The sequence below is a fragment of the Rousettus aegyptiacus genome, unplaced genomic scaffold (genome assembly GCF_014176215.1).
Source record: "Rousettus aegyptiacus isolate mRouAeg1 unplaced genomic scaffold, mRouAeg1.p scaffold_m13_p_2, whole genome shotgun sequence".
Taxonomy (NCBI): Eukaryota; Metazoa; Chordata; class Mammalia; order Chiroptera; family Pteropodidae; genus Rousettus; species Rousettus aegyptiacus.
In genome coordinates this window covers 158,627,437-158,643,232 of record NW_023416295.1, presented here as the reverse complement: position 1 = coordinate 158,643,232, position 15,796 = coordinate 158,627,437, and the positions used below count along the sequence as shown (strand labels likewise).

The following is a 15,796-nucleotide window of genomic DNA, read 5'->3' as shown; positions in this document are numbered from 1 at the left end:
ATGTTAGGCCACAAAATAAGTGTCAATAAATTTAAGATTGAAATCACATCAAGCACCTTCTCTGACCACAATGGTATGAAACTAGAAATCAGTTACAAGAATAAGACTGGAAAACACACAAACACATGGAGGCTAAATAACATGTCACTAAACAATGAATGGGTTAAAAATGAGATAAAAAAAAAAAAACAGATACCTTGAGACAAACAAAAATGAAAACACAAAAAATCTATGGCACACAGTGAAAGCTGTCCTAAGAGGGAAATTCATAGTAGTACAGGATGCCCTCAAGAAAAAAGAAAAAGCTGTGATACACCACATAAAAAAGTGAAGGATAAAAACCATACGACCCTAGTAATAGATGCAGGAAATATATTTGACAAATTCCATTGTACATATTAATAATACGTGAGTTTTACTCAGCAATAAAAAAGAATGAAATCTTGCCATTAGTGACAACATGGATGGACACAGAGGGTATTGTAAGTAAAATATGTCAGACAGAGAAAGACGAATACTATATGATTTCAATTATATATGAAATCTAATAAACAAAACAAATAAATAAGTAAAACAGAGAAGTTAATGGCTGTTAAAAAGGAGAGAAGTGGGGGATGAGTGAAAATAAACAAACAAACAAACAAACAAATAAATAAATAATGACTCACAACTTGATTTAAAAAAGGACAACCCAATTTAGGTTATGGTCAAAGGACCAAAATAGACATTTCCCCAAAGAAGATATATAAATGATCAATATGTACATAAAAAGATCTCAACATCATTGGCCATCAGAGAAATAGAAATCAAATCCCCCCAAAAAATACCACTTTATACCCACTAGGATGGCTACAATCAGAAAATAGTTATTAACAACTGCTAGCAAGGATTTGGAGGCATTGGACCCATCATACACTGCTGGTAAAAGTATGAAATGGTACAGCCACTTTGGAAACAATCTGATAGATTATCAGAAGGTTAAATATACACAGAGCTGACATATGACCCAGCAATTCCATTCTTAGATATACACCCAAGAGAATTAAAAATATGTCCACACTGTATATGAATGTTCACAGAGGCATTAATCATAATAGCGAAAAAATTGGAAATAATTCATACGTCCATCAACTTTTAAATGGATAAAGAAAATATGCTATATCCAATAAGGACAATATATCCATATAAAAGGGAACCAACTATTGTTACATGCTATAGAATGGGTGAACCTCAAGAACATAATGCTAAGTGAAAAAAAGCAGGCACAAAAGACTATATGTTGCTTGATTCCATTTATATATCCAGAAATGGAAAATCTACAGAGACAGAAAACAGATTAGTGGCTGCCTAGGGCTAGAAATAAACATGGGAATGACTGCAAACAGGCACTAGAGACCTTTTTGGAATGACTGAAATGTTCTAAAACTGGTTGGTGGTGATAGCTGCACAACTCGGTAAAGTTACTAAACATCTGTGAACTGCACTCTCAAAATAGGTTAATTTCATGGATGTAAATTATACCTCGATAAATCTATTTTTAAAATGTGGGCTTGATAATCCCTCTCTCTTTGGACAATTTTTTTCCCACTTAATTACTAGAAAAACTTCTACTAATCCTTCAAAATTCATCTCATCTGTGAAGCTTTCTCCAGCATTCCCCCAAAACAAAATTAGCCCCTACTTGGCCTCACTTCCCTATTTTGATATATTCTGATTATACTCCACATTACACTGTGATACAATTATTTCTCTCCCTTGCTAGACTCTGTGCTCCTTAGGAAAAGAGAGTAACATGCCTGGCATACATAAAGTATTCAATTACTGTCTGGTCAATGAATGAGTAAATAAATGAATGTTCAAAAAACAGTCAACTCAGCTAACAAATAATTATTAAACTTATACTATGTAAAAAATGCTTTAGAAAGATAGAATGTGGATATTTAACTGAAATTTTGTAGTGATAGAGAATAGTTCCCTTGAGTGACTATTATGTGCCAAGTCCATTACATTAATTCTCCTAGCCACTCTACAAGGTAAGTATCATCGTATCCATCTCACAGATGAAAAAACTAAGTTTAGAAAGGCTCCAATCACACTGTTAGTACACTGTGAATTCAAATCCAAGTACACTTGGATTCAAATCTAAACCAGTGTTCTGGTCACTCTGCTATATGGATTCCAAAAAAGTGAAACAATGATGCCTTCTTTTAAGGATTTATTAAGACAATTCTCAAATGTTATATCTCAATGGTCTGAATGTGTTTGGATGAATTTTTGTGTTTGTCTTTGGCTGTTTTCTGTGTATCTAGTAATTGTATGACTTGTTCAAATATTTATACTGTGTCAAGATATGCAAAAAATAATAATCACATTGTATAGAATTGTATTATTCTTTCATTCAAATTCTAACTTGTTCAAGCTCTTAATTATAAATACTTCTATAGTGAAGGCCAAAAAGTTGATATATTATGATCCTAGGATCCTATTAATTTGTATCGCTACTTGCTATGAAAACAAAAATTTTTATTTTCTTACTGGAAATAAAAGTATTTATCACATCACAAAAAGCAACTTTGCTATGTAATCATAAATTTTTGATAGAAAAAAAATGAGCTCCTATCCACCAAAGGCAGCTACCATATGAATAATTCAATTGACTGAAAGCTTGTTTGCCTAAAAGTTTTAAATCATGTTTATGCTATCCCAAAATTAGAGATTTGATACCAAAACTTTATGAAAAGACCTCTTGGCAGATCCATGGGAACAAAGACAGAGTTTGGCTTCAACACCTTCCAGAATACTGCCTAGATCACAGTAGGCGCTTAATAAATATGTGATGAATGAATTGATGACTTGATCAAAAGGTGATATCTTTGCAGGCCACATCAGTAATGAAAACTTTACTTGTTCATCTGCATAAGCAATATGTTATTTCCTGCAGTTTCCTGAGCAATACTAGTAACTATTACAGGTACCTACATTTCATGGATAACATTTTAACACAGAACAATGTCTACATGGAACCTATTCCCAGAATTTTACATAAAATATCCAAATAGGTATCTAAATCCAAGTGTGACTACAAGGCAATAAATTAATTTCTCTAAGTCAAACAGCAAAATCAGTCTCATTATTTCAATAGCAAAGTGTTACCAAAATAGCAACCTCAAAAGGCAATTCACTTAAAATTTCTAATAAAATAGTTTTATTAGCTATAAATAAAATAGTTACCTTAGATATTATTGGTGCTACTGAAAGTTTGTTCTTTGGCTTCGTCATATGTAAATATGATAGGGCCATCTCTAGATAGGAGTCCCTTATCAACCTAAAATGATATAGCATTGTACTTAGCAAATAGCTTATAACTCACAATCATTTTGCATCATTTGTCAATAATTTCTGAGCCAATGAAAGGTGAAGTTGGGCAAAATCAGTATCTGTCCCAAGCTCACACACTCTTCCCATAGCACTTTCAGCACTGACACTAGCATCTGCCTCCCTACTGAAATCAGAAGCTCTTGAAGAGAGCTGAGCACTCTACCTTGTCCTATGCTGGTAACCGTGACTGATTGAAGCAGAGCATCAAGACCAGTCTGGAATATTCCATTAAAAAGGCAGTAAAGAATTGAAGGTGAGGAAAGGAGGCATCTGCCTTGAAAATCAAGCCTCTCTCTACCCTCCTACACTAATTTACATAAAAGAAGAGGCACAGAGTTCTGCAGAAAACAGGGATTTGGTACAGGTTAGGTCTGTGTGTTCACTATCAGACCGGTCAGTTGGGGCCTGTTGTAATAATGGTACAGCTGTAACAATGGTGGCATACTCTCAGTCTTGATTGAGGTGATTTTCCTATAGCTTAAGGAAGTCAGCCCTGTTACTGCTAGCCAGATTGAATATTCACATTATTCCCTTCTAGATACAATTTCACACCCCGGGTAGGCCCCTGTAATCCTGGGACTGACAGGAGATTGATCTGAGCGCAGACTAGAAGTGATGCACAGTCCAGTGTGCCATTATGACAATCATCATCATCAACCACCACTGTAAACACTTTGGGTCAGAGCGAAGAGCAACAAGCTTGAAAAGGAAGTCAGTGTACCCGTTGGACAGTGGACCCCAGTGAACTAGACCTGCTGTGAGAAGAGGGTCTCCAATCATTTCATCTTTGACTATTTAACGTTCTGCTAGAACACAGTGCTCAAACCAAAACACATTGTTATGATAGTAGAAAGACATTTTCTTTACCCTGAATTTTGATCATGTCTCAAACTTAGTTGTATAGCTTCAGATAAACTCTCAAGTTGTGAATCCAGAGATCTCTCTTCCATTAATAATTGACGTTCCATTTTGCCTGAAGGAAAACGACAAAGATGAGTTTTCCTTTTTCTATCATTTAGAACTGCAAAACAAATATTTCATGCTAGAAATTCAGAAAACTGGATGTGCTTTCCTTTTTACCTCTCTGTTGCTTCTTGCTGGAAGGAAAGGCAATGGGGAAAGATCTTTTGCTTCCTTCCCTAGGCGTCGCAGGGCTTCCCTGCATCCAGGTAGCAAACAACGAGCCAAAGCCTCCTTTGGCTTTCCAGACACGACTGTTCTATCGTCCTCTTTTTCTCTCCATTTCCTTCCTTTGTGCTTCCCCTTCCTCCTGTGGTACTCATTACCTTTTTCTACATCCATTTTCCTGTCTCCTCTCTGACTGCTATCACAGTTAGTAGTCTGAAAACATCTCTAAAATCAAAAAGTCCTTAAAAGTCTGCAAACACTTTAAAACTACCATGGATGATACAAATGTTCTCACGCAGCTCCCAACCCTCATGGTGAGCTGCAGTCCTCAAATATAGGTACTGGAATGGCTCTTTTGTAGCAAAAAGGGAAGGAAAGGGAAATCTCATAATTACTATAAAAAGAATTCACAATTTTCATGCAGTATGTGGACAGGGCAGAGCTACCCAGTAGTAGGTTCACATCTGGGCACTATCACTTAGTAGTTGCTGATTTAAGAAAAGTTACTTAATCTTAAGACAGCATCTCATTTTCCTCATCTGTCACCCAGGAATAGCCATGCCAACCTTGTAGAGCTGTTGCAAGAATTATCAATATGAGATTTAAAACACTAACTACAGTGCCTAGCATCTAATAGATGCCCCATAAATAAAAGCACTGATCACCATTGTTTTTCTCATGGCTAAAATGGCCACAATAAAATCATATGAATGTATTATGCAGATATGAGTTGTATATATTATAAATTTAGGTATGCTATAGCAACTTAATTTAAATAGGTATATATCTTTTTGAAATTAAAATGCTTAGCTAAGTAATGAAATGATGAAGAAAAAAGTATCTTCCAAAAATTATTTAAATAATATTATTTATAGCTAAATGTCTGATGCTGACATGTCCGAGTCAAACATGAAACCAAGAAGGGGCAACTATAATTATAAAAGCAACTAAGAAGGAGTACTTTTTTTTTCTTTCTAGGTATAAACTTAAAATAAGTAGACTTCTCTTCATCTAAAACTGAATTTGACAGAGGTACTGATGTGTTTGTCATTACTAAGCCCTTTGTAAAAATCTATTTTTTATATTCAGTAACCAGATTTTCAAGAAGCCTATTGTTAATAGGAAAAAAAACCACAAACTTTTCCATAGTTTTGACCCCAAATATAGCTTACCTTTCTGAAAAAGGATTTCGGCCTCCACCTCACGTTCTTCTGTTGCTGATATCTTACAGAGCTTCAATGCCATTTCAAAAAGCTGAAGAACAGGTAACCACTTTAAGGAATCCTTCTTTTTATTTTTTATTATATTATTATTATAATATAATTGCTTGGCCACTGTATGTCCTAAAGAAAGACAGTCAGATAATGAGGGAATAATAAAATAAAGTGCTCATTATAAGCCTCTAAGTTACGAGGCTTCTCTCACAGTGAGGCATCTACTAAGAACCCTGGTGGTCTTTAGTTTTTAACATCTAAGAAATTTTTTAAAGAAACTCAATACTCAAATATTTCAATGAAGTATAATAATAGCCCTTTGAAATTATTTTTTTTATAAATTTCAACATTTTCTCACTTTAACAAGAAAGGATAATACCTGAAGTCTCTCAGTTCTAAAATTTTATAATGCTCTACAGAACAACTTTTGTGTTCCTAATATGAGATGGTTAGTAGGGAAACATCTAAAAGTTTTATGTTTTTTCCAATAAAACTCACATGTATTAACAGATATTAATTTTGTTTCTATTCAGCTCTATGCTGGTTGCTTGCTATGCATAGTTTGTCATTCAAGCTAGAGGGTAAACTTGTTATGGACAAGGGCCACATGTTATACTTCTGTATGGTCCCATCATCACTTAACATGATGAAGGGTTGTTATATGGAAGAGGCGTAAGATTTCATCAATGTGGCCTCAAAGACAGACAGACAGATAGACATTTATTCAACTAATAGTTTCTGAGTGCTTAGACATTAGATAAAAATGAGAAAAGAGAAAATTAAGAGCTAAGGTTTATTAAGTGCTTCCTACATGCCAGGCATCATCCCAAGTACTTAACAAGCATTACATCATGTGATCTTCCCAACTCCAACTGGATGCCATTTTACAGAGAGGACAAAGCAATGGCACAGGGAGGTTTAAGTAACTTGCCCAAGTTCACATGACTAACAAGTATCAGGGCCATGATTTGAACCTTAGTAGTGTGGCTCTAGGCCCACACCCTGAACTATGACACTGTAAGGCTCCTTAAGAAAGAGGTCACGAAGCTTAGTGTTTAATGGAGAATGCTAATGGCCAGACATGTGATCAAAATACTTTGCGGTCAACTGTGTGGCAGGGAAAGCAAGGGCACTGTGGTAGTAGGTTACAGAAGCCCTAGCCCAGACCTGGGAAAGGTCAGGGATGCCTTCTCAGAGAATGTGCCTGTCAAGACCACCAGCTGATGACTGCCTTGTCTTTTGGTAATTTTAAAGAAGAATTGTTGGGATAAAGAATGGAAGGCAACTGCAGGAAATGCTACATTGATAAAATAGTTTATCACGCGCCATAGAGGAATACAAACTAAAAGGCAGTTTGCAGAATGACAGAGTCACTGGGTTCCACCCGAAGTGCTGAGTTCAGGTCAGTCATTGGTGCTACCAAGTCATTTGCAGCTTTGAACAAGTCCTTACATATCTTTGGGCCATATACAAAATATCTGAGGTCCCTTCAGGTTCTGAAAATGTTCAGTTCTAGGATGCCATGCTCTACAAAGAGCTTTCAAGAAAGCTAGGGCTTCTCATAAATTTTTATTTCAAAATGTGCTATATGAACCACGAGTTGGTGGAAAAAGTCTCTCTCATTCTTATCCAAGGAGAAGTCACCAAGCCCTCACTTTGGATGAGACAGTATGGGAGCGTGCTGCTGTGAATATGGAGATGAAGAAACTGAGGCCTTGCTTCCAGGGGGCTCCCAGAAGAGAAAGGTGGCCAGGCATGGAATAGTGAGAATAGCTAAAGCCTACAAAACTCTTAGAACACACTAGGTGTCCTAAACATATTACACATTCCATTCATTTCATCCCAAAACAAGCCAGTGAGATTGGGATATACTTTCTTCATCCACACCTTATAGGAGAGGAAACTGAAACTCAGAAAAGTTAAGTGGCTTGCTCATGGGAATTAGACCAGTATTCTTTCTCCAGAGTCCATGCTTTTAAACTCAACAATTACCAAGCGTGATTAGAAGGCTATGAAAATATCATCTGTCCAACACAACCTTATATTTCAATATATCTCCCATTTTTATGTTTTACTATCATTTCAAATTATACTATAGTTGTTTATTAATGTGAGGCAAAATATGAAGCATCTTTATATCATCAAGGCACTTATATATATACTGTACATGGTATATGTATACCACATATATCACTATATAACATGGTATGAATATATAATAATAGTACAGACTCCATGAGGGCAGATGGCGACTTGGCTCGGCTCCCACTCCACAGCACCATTCTTTACTCCAATTACACGATCAGTTATTGATTTTTTTCATTTAATAAGGAAGCTCAAGGTTCAGTCATTAATGGGAAAAAATCTTAAATAACCATAACACTTATTTTTAGATTTATAAAAATAATCTCAAATGCCTTTTTTTCTGTTTGAGACTTTCACAAGAAAAAAAATAATTTTTAAGTGGCTCTATTCTTGGGATACAATCTATACTATCACTGTAAAGGAAAGCTGTTGAGAAAGCATAAGTCAGATGATTTTATGCTTCATAATATTGAAGTGCTCCTTTTTCCAATAAACACCAACTCTGTGAAAAAAAGAAGTTGAGAAACTGGTATTGTTTTGACAGAAAATCTGTTTTTGGATTTGTTTTTTAAGACTATATTTAATATAATATAACAGAAATCAAGCTGTTCTGTTTCAAGTGAATCTACAAAACAGCACTCGTACTACTACTAAGTGGTGACACATCTTCAAGATGAGTAAGGCAGGAAAGCAGAGAATACATTTGATTTAACAAAATCTGTACAATTTAACACAATCTGTACTAAGCTTGTATAGAAATCAAATATACTGATAATATAACAAATTGTGGACTAAAAATGCAGAAAAACGGCTCTCTCATGGGATCAGATTGCTAGAAGGAATTCTAGAGGTCAGCTAGGCCGGCCTAATTTCATAAAGAAAGAATCTCAACAATATAGAGGTAAAGCAATTTACCTAAAGTAATAAAATTCATATCTGATAACTATATAATAATAATGATTAATAATAATCATGAGGGGGAGGAGCAGAAGGAAAATAAGAAAAAGGGTTCTGGACAGATGATGGCTTGAGCACACCTCTGCTGGCCAACCTTCCTCATTCCAGTCCAACCATCAACCTCTCCTGAGCTGCACACCTGCTGATGAGAAGGCAAATGCGTCCCAGGAAGGAGGGGTAATGTTTTTTCTTTTAATTAAGTTTATTGGGGTAACATTGGTTAATACAATTATATAATTTTCAGGCGTACATTATAATTTGACGTCTGTACATTCTATTCTGTGTTTATCACCTGAAGTCCAGTTTCCTTCAGCTATCATATATTTGATCCCCTTTATCCAGTTCACCCTCCCCCTATCTCCCTATATTTGACCCCCTTTATCGCATCTACCTCCTCCACCCCTTACCCTCTGGTAACCACTAGTCTATAGTCCATGTCCATGAGTCTCTGTTTGTGTTTGTCCTGTTCATTTGTTGCTTTTAGGTTTATATCTCACATATAAGTGTATCATGTGATTTTCGATTTTTTCTGTCTAGCTTATTTCGCTTAGCATGATTATCTCGAGGTCCATCCACGTTGTTGCAAATGGCAGTATTTCATCTCTTCTTATGGCTGAGTAATATTCCATTGTATGTATGTACTACTGCTTCTTTAGCCAATCATCTATCATAGGACACTTCGGTTGTTTCCATGACCTGGCCACTGTGAATAATGCTGCTATGAACATCAATGTGCAGACATCTTTTGGGATATGGGTTTTCAAGTTTTGGAGGTAAATACACAGCAGAGGGGTTACTGGATCATATGGTAAATCTATTCTTAGTTTTTTGAGGAAATGCCATACTGTTTTCCATAGTGGCTGTACCAATTTGCAGTCCCGTCAGCAGTGTATGAGGGTTCTTTTTACTCTGCATCCTCTCCAATCTTTATTATTACTTGTCCTGTTGATTATAGCTATTCTAACAGATATGAGATAGTATTTCATTGTGGTTTTGATTTGCATTTCCCTAAAAAGCTAGTGATGCTGAAAATCTTTTCAAATATTTGTTGGCCATTCATATGTCCTCTATAGAGGAAGAAGTGTCTGTTCAGGTCCTATGCCCATTTTTTGATTGGATCATTTGTTTTTCTGTTGTTATTGAGTTGTATGAGTTCTCTGTATATTTTGGATATTAGGCCCTTATCAGAAGCATTGCTTGCAAATATATTTTCCCACTCGGATGGTTGTCTCTTTACCTTGTTGACGGTTTCTTTTGCTGAGTAGAAGATTTTTAGTTTGATGTGGTTTCATTCAATTATTTTAGCTTTTACTTCCCTTGCTTTTGAGGTCAAATTCATAAAATCCTCTTTAAGTCCAAGGTCCTTGAGTTTCATTCCTATGTTTTCTTCTATGCTTTTTATTGTTTCAGGTCTTATATTCAGGTCCTTAATCCATTTTGAGTTAATTTTGGTGTGTGGTAATAGACAACAGGGGTAATGTTTTAAAATGTAGATTTTATTGTTATTCAGGTATGATGAGTTTAACAAGTCTGGAGACATTTGCCACCGAAAAGATTGTTACTCACAGTTCCCAAGAGGAAGAGGCACAGCACACCATGCAGGGCCACATGGAAAGCACCAGGGTTAGTTAAGAGGTAGAGGGAGCAAGGGGAACCAGGGACAAGACTTTTGCTCTGGTTTTTGTGGGAAGGAATTGGTTGGGCAAGGTAAGCAGGCTAAGCAGGTTTAGGATTGGCTACTCTGAATAATTTCAGTGGACTCTGCCAGTAGTCTGATAGCTGTCCCTGGGGTGATTAGAGGAGGGGAATAGTGGCCCAGAGTGTAAGAGCCCAATGAAGAACAATAAAGGAGCCCAATAAAGGTGCAGGGTGTGGACTCTGGAATGGTTAGTTTGCTAATGAAAGGCATACTCATAGGAGAGTGGCTGGCTAATCTCTAGGAATTGGCTAATTCTGGGAGAGGAAGTTCCTCCTTGGTCAGAAATACAGAAATTAAAAATGCATGGTTAATACAGGTTAGAACAGAGAGTTAGTACAAGATTTTTCTGCCCTCTGAGCTGGACAAGAGCCTGGGAGCTACAGGCATGCAGCCTTGGGTCAAAAATCAGAAAAGACCTGGAAAAACCTTGAAACACTGTTCCCGAGTTCCTCCTTGGTTTCTGAGGAGCTGGAGGCTTTCTTCTTACTGGTCCATGTGCTCTAAACAGATCCACTGTTGATTGGCTGCAGTCTACTCTCCACTCTATTCTTTATTCAGCAGCCAGGGTAATATCTTGAAACATAACCCGTTGCAGCTCAGGTCGTCCCATTAGGTTGCCCCTAAGCCACTCTAAATACCACCTCCACAGAGAGGCCTTCCCTAATTATTCTATATAGATAGGCAGCCCCCCCTTTAACACTCTTTATCAGCAGATCTTATCCACATCTTTCATAACACTAACAATTTATAATCGCACATATATACATGATTCATTATCATATGTACTCTTTCTGTATCCTCACTGATTTCCTACTTGTTTTCAGATACACATTTTATTTTATATAATACTTATTTTATTAAATTTTGTAAATATTAAAATATGCATTTTTATACAATATTTATAATGATATATGATATATTATGCACTCCTACATGTGGTTTATTTACTTGTTTATTTCTGTCTCCCACACTAAAGGCAGGAACTATATCCGTTTTAATCTCCAATAACTTCCCAGGTCTTCACCCAGAGTCTGGCATGTGGTAAATGATCAAAAAGTATTTGTTAAATAAATCAAGCCTGGGTATCCATAAATACTGCCCTATAAATAAATATTGCACTCATATAATAGCATGCCTGAAAATAAATTAAAGTTTTTTATCAATGACTTGAATGTAATATATGTTTAAGCATCCTCACCAATTCTCATTTTTGTTTTGGCCAATAATATGACATGAGGAAGATAGACATTTTTCAAAGGCTGTAATGGACTTGCATAGTCAGTGTTTGATGAAGGAAATTCTACTGTCTCTCCAAAAATTAGCATCTGTAAAAGAAACATTGCAATGATTAATTAGCTAATGTGCTTTAGAATGAAAAAAAAAAAAAACCAGAAATATAAGTGTCTAAATCTTATAGATCCAAAAGTATTCTCACCTGTTCAATAAGAATGTTGTGAGCCTGCGTCAACAAACTTAATTTTTCTGATTTTGAAGAGGGAGCTTCCTTGAATTTCTCAGCTTTTGTTAAGTCATCCAACAGAAGCATGCTTCTCACCAAGATTAAATAAGACCGAGGAGAATTAAACTCTCTTCCTTCCAGCAATTGTATTATAGCCTATCAAAATAAAATTATTCCTTTTGATCGTACTATTTGCAATTCACTGAAACAAGAGCTGGACTTATTGACTGTTATGTATTCAGTACATAATAGAATTTAAAATTCTCTCCTTTTGTTCTAACTAGAGTCTTTCAGTAAATATCAATGTGAATGAAGTTTCCTTCCTACCTGAAGGTTTGTTATGATGTCTGCCTTTAAATGTTTTTCTTGTAGGCCAATGATTACAGCTTGCATCAAGAATTCAGCCTGTAGCTCCCTGTCACCTGCATTTTTTGCCTCCACACACACTTCATTGACGAGGCTAACATAATTTGTCATATCATTTTCTAAAATAAACAAATGTAGTTATTTAAAAGGCACCAAGAAAGTAAGAAGTTATATATGCATAATATCCCCCAAAGTTTATTATAGGAATATTGTATAATATAGAACAGGAAGATACAAAGACAGAAAACAGATGAACTACACAAAGCACTGAAAAAAAAATGTGTTGTAACTTGGAGGGAAGTACTTTAGGCTATTTATATACTGCGAAAGTAATAACAATTCAATATGTAATTTAACTTGGGAGAGAGATAGAAATAGGTGGAAAGATAGGTTTACAAATAGATAATGATTAATCACTGAAAGAACTAACATTTATACGTGCCAAGCTGTAACCTAAGAACTTTATAGATTGAACCGATTTAATTTTAACAATAATCTTGTAAAGTCAGTACAATTATCTCCGTTTCACAGAGAAGGAAAGAAGGCACTTGGGGCATTAAGGAACGGCCAAGGTCACGCAGCAAGAAAGTGGTGGTATGAGCATTTGAACCCAAGGTCAGTGGCTCCCGAATCTGCGCTCTGGACCCCTTACACCACGCTGCCTTCCTAGATGACAATTAGACCTGTGCATTAGTATTTTGAAATCTCCTTGGCTGCTTTGCATACATCAGTAACATATATGCCATTTTAAGTGACACAGGGACTGTTGAAAATGATTATTCTTATTTAATAACCTGAATTTTTTATTCTGGAAACAGATCAAGCTAGAAAGTTATAAAATGTTAATGTTACTATAAAATATACCTTGATAAAACTCCCATTACTTACATAAAATCGCTTTTATAAAAACTTTGATTAAGAAAATAGGATACCTGTACCTTTTACAATTCCAATGCCACGAATCTGTGCAACAAACGCAGTCACCAGCGCTAAGCGGCACCTCAACCAGAGATGAATGTTGAAATATTCTCGAGAATTTAGTGAAATAGGATCTAAAAACTCATTGTCATCTTTATTTTCAGTGGCCTAAACAATATTAAAATCATGGTTATCTTCCTATTTAATGTCAAAGTTCTAGCCTAACACTAAACGTAAGTTAAAAGAAGCATGTGATATCATTTAATAGTATTAAAGTTTTAATCTCAGAAAGTATTCTTGTACATTCTATAAAACACAAAAATACACACACACACACACACACACACACACACACACACACACACATACACAAAACAAAGAAACAAATAAAAATCACCCATAATCCTCTATTAGCATTTTGGTATATTGCTTTTCAGCTTTTCTTTTTCTCTCTACATTCATTGCTAAAAAATAGTTTTGCAGTCTGAATTTCTCATTGCAAATTATCAGCTGTCTGTGTCTTCAAAAATTTTATAAATAACATTTCAAGACTGAATAATAATAAATAATATTGGCTAATATTTATCAAGTGTTTATTATGTGCCAGGCACTGTGCTACATGCTTTATATACATTATCTCATTTAATCCTCCTAACAAGCCCAAGAGAGGTTATTATTATTTCTCCTTTACAGATGGGAGAACTGATACCTAGAAAGGTTATCTATTTGCTTAAACTCCATCATGTTTTGGCAGAGGTGAGATTCAAACTTGTATCTTTCTGAAATTAGAGCTCGCAGTCTTAATCTATTGTACTACACTGCTGTATGCTGCTCACATCCCAAAACATATATTATAATTGATTTGCCTTCCTCATTATTACATTTTATGAAGGGTAGCCAACATCCAGAGCTACTGAAAGAAAGGTACAAAGAGGGCTTTCTCCAGATGGTGGCAGGACTCAGTCTTACTTAGGTACTGGGGAACTTTAAAGGCATTTAGAACAAAACCCATTTGTTCTAGGCATTTCCTGCTACACACCTCTGACAGCTCATCATCGACGCCTACTAAAAAAAGAGCAGCTACTGAGACTTGAAGGGGGCTGGCATGTGGATAGACAGGTAGGAAGCTCAGAATCCTAGAGTAAGCTGTTCTTGGACATAGAGTAAGAAGTGAAGAGAGGCCCTGAGGCAGGATGGTGACTAGAATGGGCACAGCAAGTAGTGGAAGAGCCTAGTACTTAGATTAGTACCACAGAAAAAATGCTCATCCACATACCTTAATCTCTCATGCCTACAATTCTTGTTACTATTGAAAAGCCGAGTCACACTTACTCTAAATCAGGGGTTCTCAACCTTGGCATTAATGACATTATATGGCAGATGATGGTTTTAGAGAATGTCCTGTGCGTTATACGATGTTAAGCAACACTGCTGACCTCTGAACACTATATGCCATCATCAGCACCCTGTCTGGTTGCGACAACCAAAATGTCTCCGGATGTTGCCAAATGCCCCTCTGGGGGAGGCAAAATAGCTCCCAGGTAACAACCATTTTTCTGTCAATTTTTAGAATTAGATTGCTTTTTAGCATTTTTATTGCTTCTGATATAGTAAGAAATGAGTCTCTATTTATGACAATTAGTTTTACTTACGTTTAATGACACTAGATAGTAGCAATTTTATTAGTAAAGCTTAAAATAATGAGCAAGGATTCAGTGATAAATCTTTATATTTTAATCCTAAATGACCCTATATTATTAAATTACTTGATCGAAATCCAATAAAATTCAAAGGGATTTGAGAACTTAAATGAGGAAGAATCTATAAAAAATCCAAAGTAAGAAACAGCACAGGTGTTATGATGAAGTAATAATTCAAAAGTGAAGTAAGGAACAAAATAAAGTGAAACAACTTCAGTTGCTAGTGAAATTAGCTCTAGAATACTGTAATGATTCATCTGGTGGGACTTTAATAGTTATTACACCAATTCTATTAATTCACAAATGAGATTTAAATTAAAATTTTTAATTAAAAATTATTTTTAAGAGTTTAAGGGACTTGCCCAAGGTATACCAATTAATAAACAGCATAAATGGGGCTTCAGTGCAAATCTTTATACTCTTCATCCAATTACTAATTAATTAGACAATTTTCTAGCATGCCAAGGTATTATATAATAAGTATTGCAAGGATAAACATTAAATTCATACATACGGAAACTCCTGGAGAGCTGGAACTCTCTGTGTCATCTTGCACTACCTTCTTTTTAAAAAGTTTTGAATCTTGAAGAAGTTTAAGTGTGGAAAATACTATTGCAGCACTAAAATAGAGAATATAGTTTAAATGTATTAGTATCACACTGTGGCATTTGTATACTATTTCCTAAAGCTCTTCCTCCAAAAACCTTCCCATACTCTCACCTGCCCCCAAAACTTTTAGATGCCCCTTCCACATGCCCTAATAGTACACTGATCTTAACCACGCAGTAGTATTTGTTACACTATTTAATTGCCTGTATTTGTTCTACAGCTAATTTATCGTATTCTCTCTTGAAACCCAGCATCTAATGGCTGAGACATAATAGAAGCTAAA

General features: G+C 35.6%; 1 protein-coding gene across 11 annotated transcripts in view; it reads right to left on the bottom strand.

Moving 5' to 3' along the window:
• Window positions 1-15,796, bottom strand: part of CFAP54 (cilia and flagella associated protein 54) — a 233,219-nt gene that overhangs the window by 56,568 nt on the left and 160,855 nt on the right. For all 11 annotated transcript variants that reach the window (XM_036237287.1, XM_036237282.1, XM_036237283.1 and 8 more), the window contains 8 exons: window positions 15,419-15,524; window positions 13,225-13,372; window positions 12,248-12,405; window positions 11,897-12,076; window positions 11,660-11,786; window positions 5,679-5,849; window positions 4,246-4,351; window positions 3,232-3,325 (listed from right to left, as the gene is read on the bottom strand). In XM_036237287.1, coding sequence (XP_036093180.1) covers window positions 3,232-3,325; window positions 4,246-4,351; window positions 5,679-5,849; window positions 11,660-11,786; window positions 11,897-12,076; window positions 12,248-12,405; window positions 13,225-13,372; window positions 15,419-15,524 — 1,090 coding nt within the window. The remainder of the gene's footprint in view (window positions 1-3,231; window positions 3,326-4,245; window positions 4,352-5,678; window positions 5,850-11,659; window positions 11,787-11,896; window positions 12,077-12,247; window positions 12,406-13,224; window positions 13,373-15,418; window positions 15,525-15,796) is intronic.